Source organism: Tarenaya hassleriana, unplaced genomic scaffold (genome assembly GCF_000463585.1).
Source record: "Tarenaya hassleriana unplaced genomic scaffold, ASM46358v1 Cleome10, whole genome shotgun sequence".
Classification (NCBI taxonomy): domain Eukaryota; kingdom Viridiplantae; phylum Streptophyta; class Magnoliopsida; order Brassicales; family Cleomaceae; genus Tarenaya; species Tarenaya hassleriana.
Window position 1 is genome coordinate 287,024 of NW_010960188.1, and position 25,253 is coordinate 312,276.

Below are 25,253 nucleotides of genomic sequence, written 5' to 3' on the forward strand. Positions count from 1 at the left end.
CCCCCCCCCCCCCATTCTATTCTTTCAATGCCTATATATCTTTTGGAGTATCTTTCTTCATCAAAAACCCATATTTAATTTTTTATTTTACGAAGGGCCAAAAAAACTTCAATCAAGAAACCAAAACAGCATCCCACAAATCAATAGTGTGGCGTAATTACCCGTAACGATATTTCGGAAGAGAAAAAAAAAAAGAAGAAGAAGAACGGCAGGAGAGAGCGTGTGGGTGCGTCAGAGTTTCAGTGCATTAAAAAAAAAGTCCAAGGCTTTGACTGTCCGGTCACACGTACTCGTAGTAACTACTCTGTCTTTTGACCCGATGTTCTTTGTAGGTTCCCCTCTCCTACTAAATTACACTTTTGTCCTCACTCTGCCGATTGAATTCCGAGGGTAAGAAAGTCTTTTCATATGAGCCCGATGGAGGAGCCCTTTTGCCCGGGCTTCATGGGATCCTGCTGCTGCGTTTACGGACAGATTATCAAAGTGCCTTTGTGATGCTCTTACTTGGATTTGTATCATTAGCACGCGTGTGTGTGTGTGTGTATTGTTTTTGACCAATTTGTTATCACCATGCATGAAGATGCATGATTGTTTTTATTTTCATCATCGGATTTGGACTATACTGAAATCGTGGCTACGGTGAAGGAATATGCCACGGGAAACGCATACATACGTATATGAATGCGCATTTATGCGATTCGGGAGATGTAGTGGACCGCTCGGTTTTATTGAATGTAATGAGAATAATGTCATTATAATTCAAAGTATGTGAGCGAATAAGGAGAGTTGGGATTTCGACGTAAGCATTCCGTCTGCAAGTACAGCAACACGGAGTATAAAACTATATTTAGTGGTCTGACATTGGTAAAAGCGGTAGTAGACATGATGCTTTCTCAATGCAAAAAAGATTTAGCTTCTCTTAAAAATGAAAGTCCATCTCTTTTCTTTTTTTAAAAAAATCAAAATAAACTTTAAAGCTAACGAGGCAACAAAAGTAACAAAAGTATGATGAGGAATAGGGTAAAGGCCAGAGAAATTCCATTGGACGTTTAATCAAATACTAATCAGAGATTTAATAAATTGATAATAATCAATTTCTTCTGACTCCTTTAAAACCCCTCTTACAAACAGAAGCTCCCTTTTCAGTAGAGGTCCGATTCCCAATTTATCTCCCACCCAAAAAAAAAAAAAAAAAAAAAAACAGAAACAGAAACCCGAGAGCGAGAGAGGGAGAAGAGAGAGGAACTCCATGTGCGAAACTGGAGATACTTTCTTGCTCCTCCTTCTTCTTCCTTCGGTTCTGTCTCTTGTTCTTTTCTTGATCCTCTTGAGAAGAACTCGACCCAGACTCAATCTTCCTCCCGGGAAATCCGGTTGGCCGTTTCTCGGCGAAACCATCGGTTATCTGAAACCTTACTCCGCCACTTCCCTCGGAGACTTCATGCAACATCATGTCTCCAGGTAAAATCCCGAATATATCATTTCTTGAATCGTTAAAGTTTCCAACTTTTCGCAAAACCCAGAATTTTCCCATGTTAAAATGTATTCACTTTGAACAATCTCTTGCCCGAGCTCGTGATTTCTCAGTGAAACGATTTCTTGAGAGCTCTAGTTTCTTTTTTCTGAAGTAAACTGGTTCCACACGCTGTCGGAGCACCTATCCTCCAATGTCCGAATTTGAAGTCTGAGTTCGCATCGTGGCAGGTACGGGAAGATATACAGATCGAATTTGTTCGGAGAGAGGACGATCGTGTCGGCAGATGCAGGGCTCAACAGATTCATATTACAGAACGAAGGGAAACTGTTCGAGTGTAGCTATCCTCGGAGTATCGGAGGGATTCTGGGGAAATGGTCGATGCTTGTTCTTGTCGGAGACATGCACAGAGACATGAGGAGTATATCGCTTAATTTCATGAGCCACGCCCGTCTCAGGACGCATCTGATGAAGGAGGTCGAGAGGCATACGTTGTTCGTTCTCGACTCATGGGAAGAAGACACTGTCTTCTCTGCTCAGGACGAGGCCAAGAAGGTGTGACCCATTTTTCTACGAAATGGGTTTGGGATTTTATCTTGATTTGTTGGTCTCTGAACTGAAATCTCCTTTCTTTTTTCTTGGGTTTATACACAGTTTACGTTCAATTTAATGGCGAAGCATATAATGAGTATGGACCCAGGAGAAGAAGAAACAGAGCAGTTGAAGAAAGAGTACGTGACTTTCATGAAAGGTGTCGTCTCTGCTCCTCTGAATCTTCCGGGAACCGCTTACAGAAAAGCCCTGCAGGTGAAGAAAATACTAAATTAACCCATCGATGGAACGGTTTTGTTCAAGTAAAACGCATCACTGTAATGTATATTGTTGTGCAGTCGAGATCGACGATATTGAAATTCATAGAGGGAAAGATGGAAGAGAGGAAGGGGAAAATGGAGGAGGAAGGAGGGGGGGAGGAGAAGGAGCAGAGAATGGACGATGATCTTATGGGATGGGTGTTGAAGCATTCGAATCTGTCGACGGAGCAGATTCTCGATCTCATACTCAGCCTGCTATTCGCTGGACACGAGACATCCTCTGTCGCCATTGCTCTTTCCATCTTCTTCTTGCAAGCTTGTCCTAAAGCCGTCCAACAGCTCAGGGTATGCAGTCTTTACTTGTGAATTATGTTTACGTTGCCGATTGATTACACGTTGGTTTCTGTTGGCGGGTGAAGGAAGAGCATATTGAGATCAAGAAGAAGAAGGAGAAGCTTGAGCTGGACTGGGATGACTACAAGAAAATGGAGTTTACTCAGTGTGTAAGTGATTTCTATGACTTCATTTCTGTCCTTGAGCTTATTGTTTCTAATGGGTTTTGTCGTTATTATATGTGTATATATATTCTTAATGATTTAATTTCCCCTCCCCTGTGATATGATATGACATGAATGAAGGTTATAAACGAGACTCTTCGGCTTGGAAATGTCGTGAGGTTTTTGCACCGTAAAGCTCTCAAAGACGTTCGGTACAAAGGTACAATTGGTGCAATTACTCTCTCTCTCTCTTTTTTTTTTTGGTTAAATTCACTATATAGTGTCATATAGATACATGAAGTTGTAACATGCATGCATTATATATGTTATACATATATACATAAAAAACCTGAAAGATTTTTATGTGATGAATCTGTGTTGTTGGGAAAAAACAAAGGATACGATATCCCGAGTGGGTGGAAAGTGCTGCCGGTGATCTCAGCCGTTCATTTGGATCCTTCTGTATATGATCAGTCCCACCTCTTCAATCCCTGGAGATGGCAACAGGTATATACTTGCTTCTATTACTCCTTGTATTTTGATTATCTCATCTCTCTCTATATATACAATTAAGCAGTAAATGTTAATATATATATATATATATATATTAATACGGATTTCATGGGGCTTAGAAAGTTAATTAAAGTAGGAAAATTTAAAAATACAAGACTGGAAAACAATGATTGGATTAGGTGAGTCGTCCTGTAAAGACATGCGTGAATGAGACGATCCATGAATAGATATCATACCATAACCCATGGAGTCTACCAGAATTGTGAAAGTGATGATTTTTTTTTAAAAAAAAAAATATTATGTTTTTATCAACCATCTTTTCACATTTTTATGGATATATATTTTGCATCATTAATGAAAACATAGACTAGTCAACCCTTCTTTTTGAGGATAATCATCAAATGATAACGTATGAGATGCATGTTGTTTGATGTGAGAAGCCGTATTACTAGAGAGAGAGAGACGGGAGATGCGTGAGGATTTGGACGAGACATGAAATGAAAGATGCCTAATTCTTTTTTTCCTTTTTTGAAAATTACAGCCAATAAAGGGGACCATGAAATTAACGTGGTACCCAACTCTATTGGAGAATCTTGTCCGTCCGTTGGTTTCGAGATTCGTTATATAGAACCCGTTGAAAATTAAAATAAAGGAAAGAGGAGAGGACGGTGTGGTACCACGGCCTGGACGACGTGGTGATTGTCGCCATACGGCGTACGTGTGTTGGATTCTCCACCTGTGTCCGGTCCCACCCTCCTACCTCTTTATTTATACCCCAAATAAGATTTACATTTATCTTTATCGCTATTTTAAATGGCTGTTTAATTTCCGGATATTCAAAATTTCACGGACTTTGTAACGTTTTTTTTTTCTCTGAAATTGGAGGCATTTTTAAGCGAAATGATTTTTTTTTCCTTCAAATTGAGCAATGAAAATACAGATGTAAATCATACTGTTGTTTTTATATTCTGTCTTTTTAATTTTTTCCTTAAAAAATCTAGAAAAACATAATGAAATGGCCAATTATGGACGAATCTCTCTCTTTTTTTTATGGAAAAGGAAGAAATGGATACATCGGGAGATTGTATTGTGTGGTATAATAATTTAAAGATGGAAGGAGTGGTGAGTGGAGAAGGTAGAGGTGGGTGTGGGTATGATTAAAGGCCACGTGGGCGTGTCCCTGTGTGGTGCCAACATGCACGTGTGCTTTCCCGCGAATCCTAATCCTCCCAAAAAGAAAAAAAAAAAGAGGTAGAGGGTCTAAAACGTTTTGCCGTTTATTCTGCAGCAAAACAGCGGGACGTGCGGTTCGTCTTCTGCGGGATGCGGGTACTCGTCGATGTGGAGCAACAACTTCATGCCATTCGGAGGAGGGCCGAGGCTCTGCGCGGGATCGGAGCTCGCGAAGCTAGAGATGGCAGTGTTCATACACCATCTCGTGCTCAATTTCCACTGGGAATTAGCCGAAGACGACAATGCCTTCGCCTTCCCTTTCGTCGATTTCCCCAAAGGATTGCCCATCAGGGTCCGCCGTTATCCGAATCCATTGTAGAAAAAATATAAAATTAAATAAAATATTCGTTTCGATTTTTTATTCTTAAAAATCCTGCCCTGAACAAGGAAAGGATTGGGTTCCGATTCGGGGCCGTGATCGAGATGGGAGCTGACTTGTTGGATACAATGGGAGAATAAAAACAAAATTGAGATGAGGATTGGGACATTAAACCCTTGTAAATTTTAATTTTTCACTCCATTTATTAATATGTTACATACAATATAATCTATGTTTTTTTTTTGTGTGGGTAAATCGTTATTGTCTGTCACAGCTCATACGATCTTGATGCAGAGACTTGCCAATAGAATTGTCGTCTTGATCTGCTCATTATTTATATATAAGATGCAATCTAGATTGGTTTAATTGCGCGTGTACACATTCACATTGATCGAATATAGGAAAAGGGCATTTGCTTATTCAATTTAATGCAGAATCTAACACATGCATGCATGCAATGCAACCGCATGTGTGGGTCGGTCAATATGCCATGGATAAGTATATATTTTAATCTAACCTTTTCCGCATTTCTCTCAAAAAGCTGAAGATGATAATAATAATAATAATAATAATAATGGCTATCACACCCATACAAACACACGTATATATATATATATATTCAGAATAAGACAACTACGTCATTGGAAAATCGAGACAGATACGTTTAGAAATTGATTTCGGGCCAAGTGAGACATGCCAATGAAATAGATTTTTTTTTTAACAAAAAAAAGAAGAGAGTAATGAATTTTGTTGTGGAAAACAAAATAATCATCATCGTGGTTTATTTTAACAGATCCATAGGTGGGTCGAATAGTCCAAGAATTTGGGATCGGCCCAATACACTTAAAAGCCCAGTCATGTTTCATGTTGGCCCGTGGATGGTATTGGTAATGGTAGGGGTAGAAAAGGAAAGAAACCCGAGTTGGGAAAACGGTCGATTTGTCGTACGATGAATCTTATCGTATGGTTATTTGTCTGACATGAGAATTCGGGGGAAAAAAAATTAATGGAATGTTTGGTCGCTGCATGAACATAAGATTGTATGATAATAATGTGTCATTATTAACAAGTGGATGAAAGTGACGCAACTGAGAGTCTCTCTCTCTCTCTCTCTCTCTCTCTCTCTCTCTCCCCCCACTTTCCCCACTCATTCCATTTTTTGTTTTATTAATTCAAATACTTCCTACACAGCATGTTATTTAAATTATTATAGATCAACACGTATCGTAAGAGAACGTTTTAGTTTTTTTTTTAATTTCGAAACTCTACTCAACATAATATATCCTTAGGATATGATATTTTCTATATATAGGGTCATAAGTGTTATTTATAAAAACAACTCTAATAGTTCAATTTTTGTCTAAATTTGACAAAAAAAAACATGTACTCAATTTTAGACTTGAAATTTAATATAGCGGCGTCAACATCTAACACAACTGAAATAGGAACCGAACCAACAAAAAAAAAATGATATTATAGTATTTCCATAAGGGACATTTTGTAATATGCGTGTGATTTTATATATCACATAAAAATTAGGACCAGTCGATGTCAAGGACGAGACAAAATTAGCAGCTCCACGTCAAAAGATGAAATAAAATAAATTAAACCACTCAACCCGATTATTTTCAACATACGTATCATGTAATATGTAACAGCCCTTTGGCCTATTGAACGTCACATTATACAATTTCAAAACCCATTTCGGTCTTTGAAGGAAACTTTAATAAGAATGGTAAAATCATAACCAAAATGACAAAGATACACGAATTTAGAGGTAAAGCAAAGTGGTGATTAGTCGTCTAATCCCTCCGGCTAACGAATTAGATAAAGGGTTCGACTGGTTGTACCGCAGCGGTTGCGGTTGCGGGTGGCAGCATTTTCAGAACGTTTGATAGTGATTATAAACGATTAGTAATGACTGGTTGAGAAGTTGTTATTGGTAGTGATTGCGGGTGGATGCAGTTATAAGTGAATGATTCATTACGGTTGCGGTTGCGTTTTGATATAAATTGTCAAAAAAAATATTATTTAAAAATAATTTTTTATAATAGTTTTAATTAAAATTTTCGTATCATTTGATAAAAATTATTTACTAAATTTATAATAATTAAATAATAAATTTAAAATATAAATATTATCAATTTAATTTATTTTTAAGTAAAAAAATAATTTTATTATAAAAATTATTAAAAATAATCATTATTAAACCTAAAAATTATACTATTGTATTTTTTATTAAAATATAATACTAAAAAATAATATCAAATCATAACACTAAACAAAATCATCACCAATATATATATTAATGTTTTCTATAATTTCTAATAAAAATATTTTATTTTTTTTGTCAAAATGCCGGAAACCGCTACCAAAACGCAAGTTGGAATCTGCGATTAGAAAACACAAGTTTGGTTGCGGTTGCAATTGGTTGCAGTTCAACTAGTCAATTTTTCAATCGCCCGCACCCGCCGAAAATCGCAACCGCTGCGTTTACGGATGGCGGTGGTGCAACCAGTCGCCCCCAAAGTCGGATTCACCGATATACTTTGTCACTCGCTATGGTTTTATCTAAAGCAACCTTTTCAGACTTATTTTGACCGAAGACAGTTGAATGCAAATTTCAAAATTTATTCGTTACAAGATTGAACATTTCTTTTTTAGGAAAAAATCTCAAGAGTAATTATTATATGATAAGTATTAATGGAAGCTATACATATCCCCGACGAAATCAATACCGGAACAAAAAATTTATAATTTCGAGAGTTTTCTTTGTTTTAGTTGTAATTTTTGTTGAAACATCAAACAAATGGGATCGATCGAGAGATGGAAGTGGGAACCACGGAGAGGGTCCTTTTGACGTGGAGACAACCATGAAACCCACAAAGGTTTTCCTCAAGCCATTGCCATTGTTCTCTTTTTTTATCATTATCTTTTCACTTATTTTATTTTGAAATATATGGTCCATCACTGTCCACACTCAATGATTCATGGGTATATATATATATATATAATATATGTAAACATGCATTATTTTATCAAACAATTGTTTTTAGTTTATCCTCTATTCGTGATTTGTTCGGGAATCATATTATTTAAAAATCGGGAAAAAATGTATGATGCAGAAAGAGACAAATACAAAAGCAACTGTTCAAGAAAATGGACCAAAATTGTGCAAAGTTTAACGAGTCGATTGTTCTTACTTTCCTCCAAAAAGCAGTCAAAAATCGTTTCAATTTTTTATTTTATTTTCGTGATAAGAAAGAGCCACCAAAATATCTCACCTGTTTTTTCTCTTCATGTTTTCAGTTATTTGCTTTTAGGGCTTGATCTCGGGTCTAAGAGGGGCCCACCATACACAGCCTTTACCTAGCATTATGAGCCCTACGTGGGCCATTTTATGGCCCATTAGCCGCCTGTATGTGTGTGTATAATTGACAACGAAAGGAGCGCGAACGTACCTTCTCGTTCTAAAGCTTCCATATAATTCACTCAGGCGAATTGTTTTGCGTACACTATTCTGTTAGACGAATAAAAATGTTCACTCAGGCGAAAATTTCCGAAAAATAATTCATATCTATCATACATTTAATTTAAACAATTACAAAGAACCCCAAATCGCCCCAAAATAATGGAATATTTTTACATCCGATTTAATATGTATTTACTAATTCAATATTAAAAAAATATTTAGATATATTTTACCTTTGCCCCAACCCGACAGGCAAAATTTTTCACCTTTTGCCCTAACTTTCTGACGTCGCTCTCTTTTTCTCCCAAATAGATTTCTCTCCGTCTCTGACACGTAATTTCTTACCCAAAGTTAAAAGTTTCCAGTGACATGCAGGTGACAAGTTGCAGAAGACAGAGTCTACGTGTCATCTTTAGAGATGAACTCTAATCCACGTGGTTCTGATCTGTTAATGAACGGTGGAGATCTTGTCGAGATCGATCACGCCAATGATGACGTCACTGTAGACATTGTGGGTCCCCGCCTAACAGAGTGGGCGATTTATTATGTACTAATTGACACTGCCTTCCCCTATAATACGTCGATAATTCCAATATCTTTTCCCGTCTTTTTTATTGTTAGGCGATATTAAAAATCTTTCTATTAAAAACAAAACTTTCTTATAATAAAACAAAATCGATAAATTTTATGACGTTTATGGGACCTACTGTCTTTGCCATGTCATCGGTTGGGTGAGTGATGTAGAATAGACTGTGGAAAAAAAAAACAATGTTAATAGCTGTTTTTTTTAATTAATTTCAAAATTAACTAAATCGGATGAGATGATTCGATGAAAACTGTCATTCTGATTGCTGTATTATTGCATTAAAAGAATAATTTTGATGACAATAAATAAGTAAAATCATATAAAAAAAATGGTATCACGTTAATTATGATAACTCAAAACTTCTAAAATGATAGCAAATGAAAAAAAAAATCAATAAGTTTTAGAACTCCACCGTACTCCACTGAAAGTAATAATAAATTAGTGGAGAACATAGACAATGATGGGATGACAACAGCGTTAGTATTATTACCGTTGTAAAGAGTGTAATTAAAAATAATATAAATACTTGAAAAGGGCATAAAGGGGCCCACAATCAAATCGGACGGTCACCTTTTAATCAGCGTTGGTCCACTTTCTAGGGCTGACCTTTCCTACTATATCTGTACTCTCCTCTCCCTCCCCCCCTCCCCTTTTCGCTCAAATAAAAATCCAAGCTTCATAGTTAGTATTCCGCCGCTCTTCTTCTCCTCTAATCTAAACCTGTACTCTCTCTCTCTCTCTGGGTTCATCTTGCAGCGGGAGTCACAGGAGTGGCTTCGTCTCCGGCGAGATCTGGCCGGAGAATGGCGTACATGTGCGCTGACAGCGGCAATCTAATGGCGATAGCCCAACAAGTCATCAAGCAGAAGCAGCAACAAGAACAGCAACAGCAGCAGCCCCACGACCACCAGATTTTCGGCACGAATCCTTTGTCCATTAATCCATGGCCCAACACCACCACCCACCAGTCCCTCGGATTCGGGCTTCCGGGACCGGGTTTCTCTGACCCGTTTCATGTCTCCGCCGTTGGAGAATCCGGTGACCCGGTCTTTCCCTTCTCGCAACTCGAGCATCACAATCCAAGCGGCGGTGGCGGCTTTCGGTTCTCCGATTTTGGCGGCGTAACCGGCGGTGAGTTCGACTCGGACGAGTGGATGGAGAGTTTGATTGGCGGAGGAGACTCGGCGACGGACGGCTCTGGCTGCGATGTGTGGCAGAACAACCCGGACTTCGTAATTTACGGACCTGATCCCTTCGTGGCATGCCCGAATCGACTCAGTGTCGCCTGTTCTCAGCCATCGGATCTCAACCGAGTCATCTTCTCGGATAAGAAAGACCCGGCGAGTCCGCCTCATCCCCCGCCGGTTTCTACCAGCATGTGGGCTCCTTCTCCGCCGCAGGAGTTAGCCCGAACAGCGGCGACGAAGGACACCAGAAGAAATGAATCCGTTGCCGAACCCTCGTCGGACTTCGATCTTGGGTCGACGTTCCTGAAAGCTCTCCACGACTGTGCCCAAATCATCGAGACAGAACCGGACCGCGCCGCCGAAACGCTTGTCCGAATCCGGGAGTCAGTGTCGAAGCTCGGTGACCCGACAGAAAGAGTTGGGTTTTACTTCGTGGAAGCCCTCTTCGAAAGACTATCTCCGGAAGCTGATTCGGCGGCGAGGGAATCCCCGGCATCGCTTGAGGATTACATACTCTCATACAAAACCTTAAACGATGCTTGCCCGTACTCGAAATTCGCTCACTTGACGGCGAACCAGGCGATTCTCGAAGCTACCGACAAAGCGAGCAAGATTCACATTGTCGATTTCGGGATTGTTCAAGGTATTCAGTGGGCTGCTCTACTTCAAGCTATGGCGACCCGAGCGTCTGGTAAACCCACCCGAATCCGGATCTCGGGTATACCCGCTTCGTCTCTGGGCGACTCTCCTGGTCCGTCTCTTGCCGCCACGGGGAATCGCCTCCGTGATTTCGCTCGGCTTCTGGATCTGAATTTCGAGTTCGACCCGATTCTTACTCCCATCCACTTACTTAACGGGTCGAATTTCCGGATCGAGCCGGGCGAGGCTCTGGCAGTGAACTGCATGCTTCAGCTGTGCACCCTTCTCGACGAGACGCCGGTGGCCGTCGAAACGTCTCATACAAAACCTTAAACGATGCTTGCCCGTACTCGAAATTCGCTCACTTGACGGCGAACCAGGCGATTCTCGAAGCTACCGACAAAGCGAGCAAGATTCACATTGTCGATTTCGGGATTGTTCAAGGTATTCAGTGGGCTGCTCTACTTCAAGCTATGGCGACCCGAGCGTCTGGTAAACCCACCCGAATCCGGATCTCGGGTATACCCGCTTCGTCTCTGGGCGACTCTCCTGGTCCGTCTCTTGCCGCCACGGGGAATCGCCTCCGTGATTTCGCTCGGCTTCTGGATCTGAATTTCGAGTTCGACCCGATTCTTACTCCCATCCACTTACTTAACGGGTCGAATTTCCGGATCGAGCCGGGCGAGGCTCTGGCAGTGAACTGCATGCTTCAGCTGTGCACCCTTCTCGACGAGACGCCGGTGGCCGTCGAAACGGCGCTCCGGCTGGCGAAGTCGCTGGACCCGAGAATTGTGACCCTGGGGGAATACGAAGCGAGCTTAAACCGGGTCGGATTCTCAAACCGGGTGAAGAACGCACTCCGGTTTTACTCGGCCATGTTCGAATCCCTGGAACCGAATCTACAGAGAGAATCGCAGGACAGGCTGAGGATAGAGAGAGTGATAATGGGTAGAAGAATCTCGGACTTGATCCGACCCGAGAAACCGGGGACCCGGAGAGAACGAATGGAGGACAAAGAACAATGGCGGGTGTTGTTGGAAAAATCGGGTCTTGAGTCGGTGGCGCTAAGCAATTACGCGGTGAGTCAAGCGAGGATCCTTCTATGGAACTACAATTACAGTACATTGTACTCTCTGATTGAAACCGAACCAGGTTTCATCTCCTTGGCCTGGAACGACGTGCCTCTTCTCACTGTTTCTTCTTGGCGCTAATGAATATTCCGACAAAAATTTCCCAAGATGTTAATACAACCCCCCCCCCCTTCCCCTTCCCCTATTGTTGTCTTTTGGTAGTTGAGATGTCGAATTAGGACTAGAGATTTGTAATTTCAGCCAAGTAGTTTAGAAGCATCTCCATCTCCTTGGAAGCTGTTCTTAGTTTTGTTGTTAAACTTAATCCTCTCCGCCTTTTTAAACAGCTTAGTTTCCTTAGATCTGGATTATGTTCGGTCACTTGTCTGAGACGATGATTACGATTCCAAACTGTAGAGAAAGGGAATGGCAGATATATGTGTAACCCCTCGTACATACATTTGATTGTTTACCCATATATATATACACACTCTGATGTTCTTCTAATCATTCGACCAAGTATTCTTAAGATACGTGTGTTTAGATATTCATACGAGAATGTGCGGGAAACACGTGTTCCGTAGTTTTGATATGTAAAATGTGTATTAACTTGTATTATACAGTCAATGTGTATTATCATTTTGAATATTGTACGAAAGTAACTGAGATAGATTCGAGTTATTACTTTTTATAAATTCCTGAAATTGCATGGAAGGGTGAAAGTGGTTGAGAAATTCACTCAAGCATATGGAAAATAAAGGGAGAGGAAGATTTTGCTTCGGCAATGGATCCCATAGAGAAACCTCATTCAAAGTTCTCTTTTGCCAAACCACTCGGTTCTTCCACTTATGTCTCTCTCCCCTTTTGCTCTTTCGGTCCCCATTTCCCCACTTCTCCCTATTTCTCCTTCTCTCTGTGTGTGTATATATATATATATATATATATTTGTTTTGGATTTTCTTACCATCCAATTTCAGACACTATACAACATACAGGAATTTCATACTGTGTACTCACGAGCACGACGACAAAATTGGAAAACCTTTATTCCATCGATCGGTGTTTTATTATTTCGGTAGTAAACAAAACAATTATTCGAGCCGAATTTCATCATAGCAACGTTGGACTTTTTTATCGAGTGTACGCACAATTTGCATTATAATATCTTGTACATTTCTTGATATGATTCGCCACTTGAGGATAAGGCCATCCCTGGAATGGATAGGATCAATCAAATGCTAATTATTCCACCCCCATCATAATTTTTAAAAATATATGCGATCCATAAATGTAAATATATTGGATACGTGGGTAAATGAAAGGAGAGAGTCAAAGATTTGATTAGTAACAGTAGAAGCCATTATGAACATTTGACTGTAATCTAATATCTTACGAAGCAGTCATCATTCACCCACTGCCCCTTTCACCTCTCACCGTCGCTGTCAGTCTTCCTACTCTTTTTGAATGTGTCATGATGACGTCATGCATATCCCCTCAACGGTCCCCGCACCCGGACCACCTATCCCCCGCTGACGTGTCATTTTCTTCCAGTCCCGTCGTGCGTATCTCCCCTACGCCTTCCCGTATCAGATCTCCACATCCCCCTCTTAGTTTTACTTTAGCCCCCAACTTTCTGACAATTACGGGACTACCATCCGACGACTACTAAACTCTAACGGGCCCAATGGGCCTCTTCTAGGCTCAATCGTTTGAAACAAATAATGGACTGCACGTAGCCGCTCAGATTGTCTTTGTATGCTTCTCCTCGTGTGTATTGGGCCTCTTTTCCAGCCCATTTAATCTGTTGTCGATTTTTTTTATTGGTGATAAGTTCTGGGCCTTAGAAGATCTTGTAATGGGCTTATTATTTGTATCTTATGATCTACCTCAATCAATCCAAAGAATTTGAAATCCATATAAATACTAATTTATTAGAATATTATAAAAATAATAAACCTAAAATATGTCAATTAATGGAATACTGATAGTTTTACACATACGGACCTCGATTCGAAGATAACTTCCGTTACGTATTCCGTCGAAATCAAACGTTTGTATGGGTTCCGAATTTTATGCATATTTTTAATAACGTTTTAACAAACGAGATTTTAAAAATAAATAAAGAGTCATTATTTAATTGCGTATACCTAGAATTCGCAAGAGAGATCATGGATCGAAAATATTGCACATACCCCAACTAATTCTGGACAGCTCATTGCTTCCATTTGTCAGTTTATCAGGAGCCGACCCATTTGAAAACTATATGTTAAAAATTGTTATAAATTTAATACTAGAATTATTTACGAAATAATAAACACGTATCGATATAAATTATCAGTTACGAAGCTACCTTTTTAATTGTTTATGTAAGAATCGAGATGAAAAAATATTGTAAAGCCGCACCCGCACGTACGCCTCCGTATATTGGATACCCTGTAAACAGCTTTCCATGCATTAAATAGAGAGCTTCGTGCTACATATATATATATATATTGTTCGACCGTGTGATTCGTTTCCTTCACATAAACTTCAAAATAAATAAATATGTTGTATATGTTCATATTACAATAATTCCTGTTTCTTTTCATTTCGTTTCCCCTTCAAGTAATTATGCAATCAACGTTTGCTAATTAAAACGGCTTTAGATTAACACTATGTTGGATTTTTATTGCGCGCACAAAAAACAAGACGAGACGGCCTTTGACCAGTCATTGGCATGTCGACACGTGGCATGAACCCGCACAATGCACTTCGACTTCGAACCATGTGATTGACAACCAGTGTGCCCTTTGACCGCACGTCACAGTCGGGTTTCTATGTGCGCGCGCGAGAGATAAAACGATTAGAAACAATTTCATTATTTCGAAAAAAAAAACTATTTATTTTAATCATAAAAAATATCTCATATGTTGCTCGGAAATCTCCCAAACGCATCGGTTTTCATCAAATTAATAAATTTTTTTCGTACTTATACGGATCACGAAATCCCTAGTATGTGCATGAAAAATCTTTCCATAATAAATTTAAATAAATAATGGTGACAAGATATCTGAGGTCAACTAGGACGAAAGAATAAAAGGACACTGTCACCTCAAGTTTAACCATATCATATCATATGATTTTAATAACATTTTTCACATCTAAATTCGGAATAAATTATACACTTGTTACAGTGTAATTTATACGTATTTTTACACACGTGTATAATATGTATACACACGCATACATACATATAAGGTAACTATCATGGACTAATGGACATATCGCTTAAATTACAATGTAAATGTTCATTGATAAATTAATGGATGTGTAGAAATTGCTTCAATTTAATTGAGAGGCTAATGAATATGCTTTAAGTGACACTTCTGTGACTATGTTATTGTATTTTTCATTATTTGTTTTCGCGTTCCATTTAATTCACCTATTCAGATTTTGAATTCCTTTACTTTCCCTGGTCCTACAAACATTAAGTACTCTCAATACTTAAAAGCGTATTTATAGCTGAAACCTTCCAAGTGAAACGAATTCCTCTTTGATGCATATCCGAAAACTTTACATACAGTCGGTTTTTGAAGTTTGAAATTCAGAATCTTCATTTACACCACTGAAAAATAAAATAACGAAATAAATGCAGGTTGACCGTTACTGTTTTCGTAATAATTAACCACCGAATCTTCATTAAATCAAAAGGTTACAATTACATTACCTATAAAAATGTAATCAAGCAATAAAGAAAATGATCCACACGCTTGGAAGTACTCCACTTGCTGTCGCTTTCTCAAATAGAAATATCGGAATCCAATTAAAACAGCTGTACGCAGCGTTTTAGAATTCCTAACATCCGAGCAGTTTCTCTCAAGTAACTTTGGAAGTACACTTGAAATTTTTAACTTTGTACTGCTACTAACCACGAGTAAATTCACTTCACTTCTGTCATTTTTAATATTTCATAAATTTTTTTCAGAGAAGGCACTGTGACTTCGTCATCTATCTCTTCTGCATTATAAACGAGATGGGTAGGGTAGACCACATTATATATATATATATAACTGCACAAGGCCTCCCTGTGTAAGCGGGGGTCCCTCCAAGAATTTAATCTCTCCGTCTCTCTCGATTCGTAAACAGAGTATATAATTCGACGGATATAGCATCTTTTCGCTAATGGCATGCTTAGAAATGTACAACTCCAATGGCGGTACTCCCATTAGCCCTAGAATCTCCTTCTCCAACGACTTCGTTGAGATCAAACCGGAGAAGAGCAACACCGTGAGAGCAAAGACTGAGTTGTCGTCGTCTGATTTCGAGTTCTCCGTCACGAACTACACCATGATGACAGCCGACGAGCTCTTCTTCAAAGGAAAGTTGTTGCCTTTCAAAGAGACGAACCATGTTCAAAGGACTTTGAGAGAAGAGCTTCTGATCGAGGAAGACGGAGGGTTCTCACTCAGGCCTCCGCCATTGTCGCCGTCTTCGTCAAAGGGAAGGTGGAAAGGGCTGTTGGGCCTCAAGAGGGCAAACGGTTGTTCCAAGAAAGCGGACAAGAACACTGATGAGCGATTTGTTCTCTCGGAGACTATCGTTCACAACAAACAATCTCAGGTACGTTCTTTAAATTTTTTGTCAAAGTTTTGATTTTGCGACCTGGGTTTCGTGTTAAATATATTGTTTGCTCAGAAGGGTTTTGCAAAAATGGTTCATTTTAACATGTGTTTGGACTTTGGTGCAATGCTCTTCTGATTTCAGGAACAAGGGTCAACTTGGAGCGGCATGGAGAATGACATGTAGAGAATTCAGATTTTGTCCTAGGATTATATTTGGTTCCTGATTTCAGTTTAGATCTTTTTATAAATAAAAAAAAAAACAGGAAATAAAAATTAGATGGTGTTTGTTGAATTTGGTTGGTTGTACAAAAAAACTAAGTCGTTAAGCTATATATGTGTAGTTGAAGATATTTTATAATTCAATGGTGGCTTGTTTGTGTTCACATGTGCTTTGTGTGATGGAGATGGATCATGTCTCGACACTGAGATCTGTTCGACTTGGAATCTTGATCGAGATGTATCATTTGTCTCACCACTCGTCTTGTATTTATATATTCAATCTCTCTCTCTCTCTCTCTCTCTCTCTCTCTCTCTCTCTCTCTCTCTCTCTCTCTCTTAGTTGATCTACCGTTTCATGGAATCGTGTGTGCTTATTTGATCTCTCAAGCCGTGTTGTATGGATGTGAATTCGCTGCAATTAAAATTGGAAGTGTTGAGAAGTTGGGGAAACCTCCCATGAGTTGGTTAAGGAGCATGGGGGGAAACCATAAGGTCGGGGGTTCGACTCCTTACCGTCTCCTTGGCTCTCACCTATCGCCTGTCAGTTATGACTGATTTATCTCCCACGTGTGTGTTGTAGGCTCGAGTACGTGGAATTGGAATTTTCTTTGGTCCGCGACGCTGTCCTGATGTCGTCCTCGTCCGGCCTATTGGCCTGTAGGCGTCCAATGTTCTCCCGAAGAGTTGTAGGACAGGTTCTCCAATATATATATAAAAAAAAAAAAAGTGTTGAGAAACTGACATGGCTGCAATGATAAAGACGTAGGGCGTTATGCTTAAACTAATCATTATCCGGAGTTTCTAAATGGCAATGTGCCACAAAAAACAAAAAACCCCAGTCAAGTAATTAATTAATTTGAACCGTCCAAATGTTACACGTCGCCTTAAATGGGCCTTTGTTAATAATGGGCCGGCTTACATTGTATTCTAGGTTATAAGGCCCAACATATCAGTCGAAGTGCCCATTTCTCTGTGCCTTTGTTTGGGGAAAGAGAGCTGGAGAAAATTGCACAGAGTTTCCACCAATTTCACTGTTTTAACATGTTCATAAGTATCGAATTCTGAAAATACTCTTTACAAAAAAAAAAAAACACACACACACACACGACGCAACGTGTTTGCGATTTTACTTTTGAATTAATATAATAACAGAGATGTATAAATTGTAAACTAATAAACGTAACAGAGATGTTTCATCAACGCAACGTGTTTGCTTGAACGGTATGTGTTCAAATACCACTATACCTTTGTGTTCTGTTCCGTAGGAGTGTAATATGTGTATTAATGGTAGGTGATGAAACATATTTGAAATTTTAAAAAAAAAACGAAATTTTTTTTTAAAAAAAGGAAAAGCTCTGACGTCGCATGAGAGTCTGGGATCTTTTGGAGTCTGTGAGTTCAGGAATATCCCGTAATGATGCGAGAGTTTGGTACGAAAAGATTTATGATTGACCATTTCTCTGTTATAACCCTAAATACCTTTTTTCGTCACATGCGATTTCAAATTTTAAAATGCATGAATTTCGAGATCAACCTGTGATTGGGAATTGAATTGATTATTCAAATAAACTCATGTTACTAAAAATAATTATTTAATTTTTTTTTTAAAAAAAAGTAAAGGAAATCAAAAGACTGGAATGCATCTTTGGTTGGATTCACTGAAATTCCATTGTTTCTTTTTGGGCTTGGACAACACTGTCATTTTACATGGTTTTATTTTTTGCAAGTAAAATTACCATTTCATTATTTGTATATAATAAGTGGGGAAATAATTGAAGAGTTACTGGGAACGTTACATCCAGTTAAGAACACGTCACCGACTGTATATGTGTGTGTGTGTGTATATATATGCTGTTGTAAGCTAAATGAATGAATACTAAACAGGGAATGCAATGTACCGGAAAGGAACTGAAGAAAGGAATTTGTAAACGCTGCTCTTTGTTCCTCTCTTCTGTTAAATCCCTCTCTCTGCTGTTTGCAGGAAAAAGAAGCTTCTTTCTTGTACCAACCCAACTCTTCCCTAAATTCCTTGCTCCCTCATCATCATCACTACTACCCATTTTTATTTTTTATTTTTTCTCAATTTGTCACTTAATATAGATGTCAATAAAAACACACAGCAACTGTGTGACATTTAAATTTTTTACTAATCCAAATTTTACATGTAATAATCAGTGACATGCTAAAAAATTCTGTTTATGCACTTACAAGAACCAAAGAATTTGAACCCTTTCAGACATGGTACCACCATTTCACCAGAAGAGATGCAATTTCTGGGTACAGAATTTTTGTTTCCTCGGTCAGGCAGCGGTTATTAGTTATCAGAGCTATCTACAATTTTTTTTTTTTCTTTTTTTTGCAAAGCAAGACGAAAGTGGTTAAAATAAACTAAAAAACGGAAAATGGAATCAAAGGGTGAGAGAGATTTGCCACAATTTGGGAGAGTTGTGGAAATGTAGGTAGATGTGGCAAGGATGCTTCAGGGCTTCAATTTAACCCACTCGTAACGCCCATCCATCGCCTCCTCTTTCACAAAGTCGAAGTTATACCTACAATTTCGTCGTGTTTTAGTTTTGTTTGGTTGCCCAGAAAACCAACGGATTTTCCCGACTTGCCCATTCGATTTATGAGGAGGAAGGGGAACCACTTACTTCCTAGAACATTCGAATATCTTTTTACGGATATCCTTCTCCGCCGTCATGAAGAAGTCTTCCAGTTCAGTTTCCGTCCCCGTCGACCTCCGACACGACTCGGCTGCCTCCGCCGCTTGGATCTCCCCGTCGGCGTCGGAATCCATGCTGTTCAATTCCTCCCGGTGCTCACAGAAGAACGACGTTCGGTTCCTGAGAAGGGGAGCAATTCACTTTCATATATTTTGAGCACAGTAACTGGCAGCATTTATAGCCTATGCGGGTTCAAATTTTGAAACGCTCTCTCAGAGAGAAATTCAAAATTATGGAGAGAGAGAGAGAGAGAGAGAGAGTATTAACAACCTAGTGCTGCAGCTATAATGCCTCGACATCCCGGTTTCAGCTACGTTATCTTCCTGCACAAAACAAAAATTCGAGACTCACAAACGTGGAGGAGAATCTGGAAATCAAATGTCAAAACTGTGTTTTTTTTTTTGGAAAAAGCTGTGCCAGTGTTTTTTTTTTTTAAGTTCAAAATTCAAACTGAAACTAAGAGAGCCAAATCCTAACCTCCAGATCTACGAATTCGATACTCCCGTTCCGTTTCTCGCTGAATCCATTACTGGAGCAGCAAGAGATCGAGGCGCCGCCTAGGTTATCCTCCGTGCTAGGGCTTTGACACCGATCGCTAGCCGACGAATTACGTCCGACGACGCTGGTATCCTGTTGCTCCGCCAAATCGTTCGGCACAAATCCACCACTGTTCGCGAGCTGTACACACGGTGAAGAAGTTATCCTCGATTCTCCACCAGCCGCCTTTTCTACCTTCCTCCGCTTCACGGCCGGCGTCTCCGTCGTCGCTTCATCTCCCGACGCATCCCGCTCCCTCGTCCTACCTCTCACATCCATCTCCGGTGCCGCCATATCCATCACCTAACGTGATCACTCTCTCTCTCTCTCTCTCTCTCTCTCTCTCTCTCTCTGCGCTTGGTTTGTCTGTTATATTCGTGACGGTGACGAACGGGTGAATCGTATTAACGGCTACAATATCATCTGTGTTCTCATTGTCAGCGTGAGAGTTATATAACAACCAGAAGCAAAAAAAAACTCACACGAAGGTTGCGTACAAAGAAGGAATAGTGGGGGCCTCTTCGGACTTTGTTTAACAGCGACGGCAATAGTGTAACGGGAAATTTGACGGCGCCGTTATACTGATCCACATTAGGCCAAATATCAACCGCTCTGCATGCGACACGTGTACATTCCACTTGGATGCGGCAACAGCCTCTTCGGAGACGTTTTAACGTTTAATATTCGTACATCCCCCAAGTTAAACTATTTATGATACATATCCTCCATAATCAGCTATAATAAAGTTTGAATTTGTTTTGGATTTTGTATGTTTTGTTTATTTAAATATATTATCTATTATAATGGAACCATTATTAAATGAGGAGAATAATTCTCGCGGTTTTAGATAAGATTAGGATTTGTTTTTTTTTTTTAAGAATCCGGAGGCGAGAGAGCTAGTCTTGTCTTGGGGTAATAATTGTGGGTTTAGTACGAAAATACAACAATACCCCTCGCATTTTAGAAAAACAACGAAAATACCACGGGCACCAACCCTCACGGGGCTACCAAACGCTTCCTTCCCATTTTATAATTCAAATGGACCGTGATCCAAGTTATACCAAAAGTTTGTAGCGCCACAACAGAGCTCTATTTGCTCTATCTAGTGTCGATTTTATCACGTTATAATATATCATAACACTGATTAATGGCAGCTTAAACTTGAATAATCCCACTATGCATGATAGTTCCGTAAGTTAATTAGAACGATGTACGTGAGTAGAGGTGTCGAATAATATTGGGGGACATGGTACACATATCCATTAAATTTAGGGCCATGACGGTGTAACGGTTAGGTGATAATGAAATCAATGCTGTAACATGCTGTTTTGTGAAATTTTTTTACGTACACAAACATATTCACATGCATAAATATACATGTGCGTGTGTGTGTAGACTGTAGTGTTAGAAGTGGGACGCTATTTAAATGGGAGGTCCGGCACATACATTAATGGGCCACCGTTATATATATATATGAATATTATTAAATAAAAACAAATAAATTCATAACATATATCGGTACGTCGACCTATATTGATTCTCTAATTCACACGATGCATTGTCTGCTAGCCATTTGATATTACCATGCAATGATATCCCACGAGTATATATATACCCAATCATTATATAACTATCTCTCTCTCCCATTCTCTCTCTTTTTTCTTCTTGTTTTTAGCCACACCTATCTTCTCGAGTTTGTATACGACATATATATATGTGCATAAAACTCAATAAATGTATAATAATTCTTTTACATAAATTCGCGATCAAGAAATCAAAATAAAATACACCATTATGCAAATACATCTTTAACGCACAATGAGATATTCTGTTTTAAATCGAATAACAAATTACAAAAGGACACGTGTCCCGGCTTTGACCATGAGCCCTAATGTAATGTTCCCGAATAGTTTTGGTTTCGATCTTTGGTTTTCCACTACTCCGCAATTTTTATTTTACAATAAAATATTGGCCAAATGTACGCTATACAAATTTATCGACCAAGAAATGGATAATTCTACAAACTCAAGTTTACTTCGAGTAAAAATCTTACGTGCGCAGAAAAATTATATAAAACTAATAATATCTGATATATAAAATTGCACATGCAAACTCACAAATATAATATATATATGTATTATATAGTTTTTTCTATATCGCCGCTTAAGTTGGTGCGCAAAAAAGTTGGGATATCCAGTTTCATCCATGATTTTAAATATAAAAAAAAAAAAGAGTTAGCGGCGAGAGTAATGATAAGATGTTTGGACGGTTCGTAATTAAAAATAATCATATCATGGGTGTATATATATGCCATTGTGCCAGCAGATTCAAAGTTACTGTTCTAGTACACATTCGTATATCTTTTACTGTTGTGTTTGGACCTACGCACAACCCCATGAGTGATCATGTCCTTTCGAATAATGTAAAATGAAGAATCTTGGGCTAATATGACATTCTATAACACCCATAATCGCAGGGAAACAATATACCAATTGTAAGGATAAATTAAATTTACTGACAAAAAACATTTTGTCGGATGCTTTATGTTCTTTAGATTGTCCTTTTCTAACACAAAGTATTAATTTGATTATGCTTTCAAATTAAAGTGGCCTCAAACAGATTGACGCATTCGGATTCAATGTGAAAATTATTTCACACAGTGCCTAAGGGGAAAAAAAAAGGGGGTAAGATTCCATTTTATATGTGCATTATTTAAAATCAAAAATAAAAACAAACGTTCCCTTTTTTTAAGTGGAAAGAAAAACGAGACAATGGCACATGGGATCTTAGGTAATGTGTGGGCACAGAAATTTATAATGAATTAAGAGCGTTCTCTTTTATTTTTCTTAATCGATAATTTAAATTGTGAAGGCAGTGATTACGCTTAAAAAATTCTCATGTCCGCCGTTTTCAGTTTTTCGCTTCCTAAGAATTCAGATAACACATTATAAAATAATCTTTTTTTTAAATGAATATTCATGTCATTTTTTCATGTATTTTCACAAAGTGAGAACCGTTCATTTAAATGATTCACTAGTTTTGTTCATCACACATATCTTTATTCTTTTAGTTTCTAGTTAAGTTTTTCCTGTCACTAAATTTCTAACTTAAGACGGGGATTAGTTTTTTGCCTGTTGTAAGACTTTGAAAAGTAATTTGAAAAATTAAATGCATGCAATTCATTTTTTTTTTCTGAATAATTGGTGAATGCTCCAACAAAAAATATATATTTCGTTTGCTTTTCTAAAAGATATTTTTGAATGCTGTTGTAAGGAAATAAAATTTCATGGTGCGGATTAAGTTTAAAGGTCACTGCCGGCTGTCTATTTATCAAAAAGCCAAAAAACAGCAATATAATAAAAATATTATTTTTCCCTTAAAAGAGGTAGAAGAAACAGTGATTGGCGGACTGATGAAGGGCGGTCTACAAGAAGGAATATTTCCCAACTAAACCCATTTTAATTGCTCCACTAATAGCATTTTTTTCCTGATTAGCACTGTACTTTTCCTTAATTATAGATATTGTCATATGTTTATGCGGCCCAATTATGTCCTTATGCAACTTGAAACGTTTCGTGATTCATCCTCTCGTGTAAAGTTTGAATGTAAAGCAAGAAGTTGAGTTTTTTTTTTGTTAAAGAAGAAGTTGAGGAAGCTAATGATTTTAATCTATTGTAAAAAACGCGGGATATATATATATAACAAAGCACTGACTTAGGTAATAAATTTTATGTGGTGAATGGGTATATAAAATTTCGGCTTGTATTAAATATTCTAGAAGCGGCATATATATTAATACATATAGAATTTGCGTTCACAAACATATAAATTCCGTACTCTAAAATAACACTGAAAGGTGATGACGTGTGTCTCCGTATCTAACTTTTATGATTTCACCATTTTATACACGAATGTGAATATGTCCCCTCAACAAAACTATATTCGATTGCAAGCTCCTTGTGACACTAAATGTAATATATTTTAATACTCTATTTGAGATTGATCGTATATTTAGTAAGGTGAGTAAATAAACTAGAAGATGAAGAAGAGAGTGCATGCATGGCCATGGCCATGGTCTCATGGGAATTTTATACGCTCCAACACGTTTGATGCCATGCATCATGATGATCAATGTGTAGGATCGATACTTAACACTGGGAATATATTATAATCTTTACGTAAAAAACCCACAAAAAAAAAAAAGAAAGAAAGTCGGTATCATGTCTAAATATTCACTGGATTAGTTGTAGATATCCAATGTAGCAAATATTTGGTTAAAAGCGTAGAGATTCTAAAATGGAGTATTCATGAATCCTCATAAAGAAATTGGAAGATGCTCTAAAAAAAATGCAAACATAATCATTTCTCACATCCATTGAATATATATACATACTCGTGTCCGACATTTATCCGATCACTCGACGATCAATTACAACTTTGTGAATATATATATACACACTTTACTGGGGCTTGTCACTTGTCTTGCTGACCAAACGAAAAGCGCGCACAAACACACACACACACACACATATATACTCCCTCCGTTTCAAAATATTTGTAGTTTTAGGTTATTTTTCATGTTTCAAAATATTTGTCATTCTACATTTTCGAGACATTTTTTTACAATAGTTTCCAATTTTATCCCTATCAAATTCCAATAAATTATTAATGATAACATTATTTTTATCATTAAATAAGGACAAATATGACCTTTTATTTTTTTCTTAAAAAATGTGAAAAATCCTAAAACTACAATTAATCTGAAACGGAGGGAGTATATATTAAAAACTAAATTTCTAGGTTTTTTGGGATTGAAAATTTTCGGTGATAAATATACGAGGTTTAATAAATATACGATATACGTTGTATAAAATAATTATGTTGAATTATCGTATATATTTTATAGTTTTATTATGATAAAAAGGGGTTTAGGAGTGATATTCTACACTATTTTTACCAATTAGACCGTGATATGTTTTTTTTTAATTTTATATAACATATATCGTGTGTGTATATATATATATTATAGTTTTATTATATAAACATCTAATAATACGGTGAAAGGCAGAGGAACGAAAGGAAAAGAAAAGCAGAAACGAAGATAAAAGTTCTTTTTTTTGTGAAACGATAAAAAGCAAATTGCAGCTTTTCGTGAGATTATAAAAAAGTAATGTTTTTATTTTTATTTTATTTTTAAATGAGTGCTTTTTATTTCCTTCACACAAACTCAATTATAGTCGAAAAAGCAGATCGCTTTTTTAATTTGCTTTTTTTCTCCTTTTTCTATTTCTTTCCCTCCCTCTGGATTTCCCAAGGCTGATAATTCGGAACCCTACAATCCCCTCTTTCTAAAAGGGAGACTCTTAAAGGT

At 38.0% G+C, this 25,253-nt stretch overlaps 4 protein-coding genes across 6 annotated transcripts; 3 read left to right on the forward strand and 1 right to left on the reverse strand.

The window, feature by feature from the left end:
• Nucleotides 1-1,103: 1,103 nt before the first annotated feature.
• Nucleotides 1,104-4,890, forward strand: LOC104826953 (cytochrome P450 90B1). Of its 2 annotated transcripts, none has more exons than XM_010559948.2 (8): nt 1,104-1,461; nt 1,705-2,029; nt 2,129-2,281; nt 2,365-2,631; nt 2,706-2,789; nt 2,925-3,003; nt 3,181-3,290; nt 3,838-4,260. In XM_010559948.2, exons 1-8 carry the CDS (start codon nt 1,250-1,252, stop codon nt 3,922-3,924), a joined length of 1,317 nt encoding a protein of 438 aa, XP_010558250.1. In that variant the 5' UTR covers nt 1,104-1,249; the 3' UTR covers nt 3,925-4,260. The 2 variants fall into 2 exon arrangements, with proteins under 2 accessions (XP_010558250.1, XP_010558241.1); XM_010559939.2 differs by lacking the exon at nt 3,838-4,260 and adding an exon at nt 4,585-4,890 and having other exon boundaries at nt 1,106-1,461.
• Nucleotides 4,891-9,562: 4,672 nt separating this feature from the next.
• Nucleotides 9,563-12,309, forward strand: LOC104826967 (scarecrow-like protein 4). 2 transcript variants are annotated; one of them, XM_010559957.1, is made up of 2 exons: nt 9,563-11,013; nt 11,454-12,309. In XM_010559957.1, exons 1-2 carry the CDS (start codon nt 9,710-9,712, stop codon nt 11,941-11,943), a joined length of 1,794 nt encoding a protein of 597 aa, XP_010558259.1. In that variant the 5' UTR covers nt 9,563-9,709; the 3' UTR covers nt 11,944-12,309. The 2 variants fall into 2 exon arrangements, with proteins under 2 accessions (XP_010558259.1, XP_010558267.1); XM_010559965.1 differs by having other exon boundaries at nt 9,563-10,736; nt 11,177-12,309.
• A 3,577-nt stretch (nt 12,310-15,886) lies between these two features.
• LOC104826982 lies at nt 15,887-16,786 on the forward strand. Its single transcript, XM_010559977.1, has 2 exons — nt 15,887-16,401; nt 16,546-16,786. The coding sequence occupies exons 1-2, from the start codon at nt 15,964-15,966 to the stop codon at nt 16,585-16,587; spliced, it is 480 nt and encodes a 159-aa protein (XP_010558279.1). The 5' UTR covers nt 15,887-15,963; the 3' UTR covers nt 16,588-16,786.
• A 1,943-nt stretch (nt 16,787-18,729) lies between these two features.
• LOC104826988 (cyclin-dependent kinase inhibitor 2-like) lies at nt 18,730-20,340 on the reverse strand. Its single transcript, XM_010559988.2, has 4 exons — nt 19,823-20,340; nt 19,616-19,668; nt 19,274-19,465; nt 18,730-19,171 (listed from the first exon to the last, which is right to left on the reverse strand). Exons 1-4 carry the CDS (start codon nt 20,180-20,182, stop codon nt 19,102-19,104), a joined length of 675 nt encoding a protein of 224 aa, XP_010558290.1. The 5' UTR covers nt 20,183-20,340; the 3' UTR covers nt 18,730-19,101.
• Nucleotides 20,341-25,253: the final 4,913 nt, after the last annotated feature.

Coding starts and splice junctions, on each gene's coding strand:
- LOC104826967 (XM_010559957.1), top strand. CDS start 9,710: ATGGCGTACATGTGCGCTGACAGCGGCAATCTAATGGCGATAGCCCAA. Junction 11,014..11,453: donor TGCATGCTTCAGCTGTGCAC/CCTTCTCGACGA, acceptor TCAGCTGTGCAC/CCTTCTCGACGAGACGCCGG.
- LOC104826988 (XM_010559988.2), bottom strand. CDS start 20,182: ATGGATATGGCGGCACCGGAGATGGATGTGAGAGGTAGGACGAGGGAG. Junction 19,466..19,615: donor CATTATAGCTGCAGCACTAG/GTTGTTAATACT, acceptor TCCCCTTCTCAG/GAACCGAACGTCGTTCTTCT. Junction 19,172..19,273: donor ATATTCGAATGTTCTAGGAA/GTAAGTGGTTCC, acceptor ACGAAATTGTAG/GTATAACTTCGACTTTGTGA.
- LOC104826953 (XM_010559939.2), top strand. CDS start 1,250: ATGTGCGAAACTGGAGATACTTTCTTGCTCCTCCTTCTTCTTCCTTCG. Junction 2,790..2,924: donor AAATGGAGTTTACTCAGTGT/GTAAGTGATTTC, acceptor ACATGAATGAAG/GTTATAAACGAGACTCTTCG. Junction 3,291..4,584: donor ATCCCTGGAGATGGCAACAG/GTATATACTTGC, acceptor TTTATTCTGCAG/CAAAACAGCGGGACGTGCGG.
- LOC104826982 (XM_010559977.1), top strand. CDS start 15,964: ATGGCATGCTTAGAAATGTACAACTCCAATGGCGGTACTCCCATTAGC. Junction 16,402..16,545: donor TTCACAACAAACAATCTCAG/GTACGTTCTTTA, acceptor TTCTGATTTCAG/GAACAAGGGTCAACTTGGAG.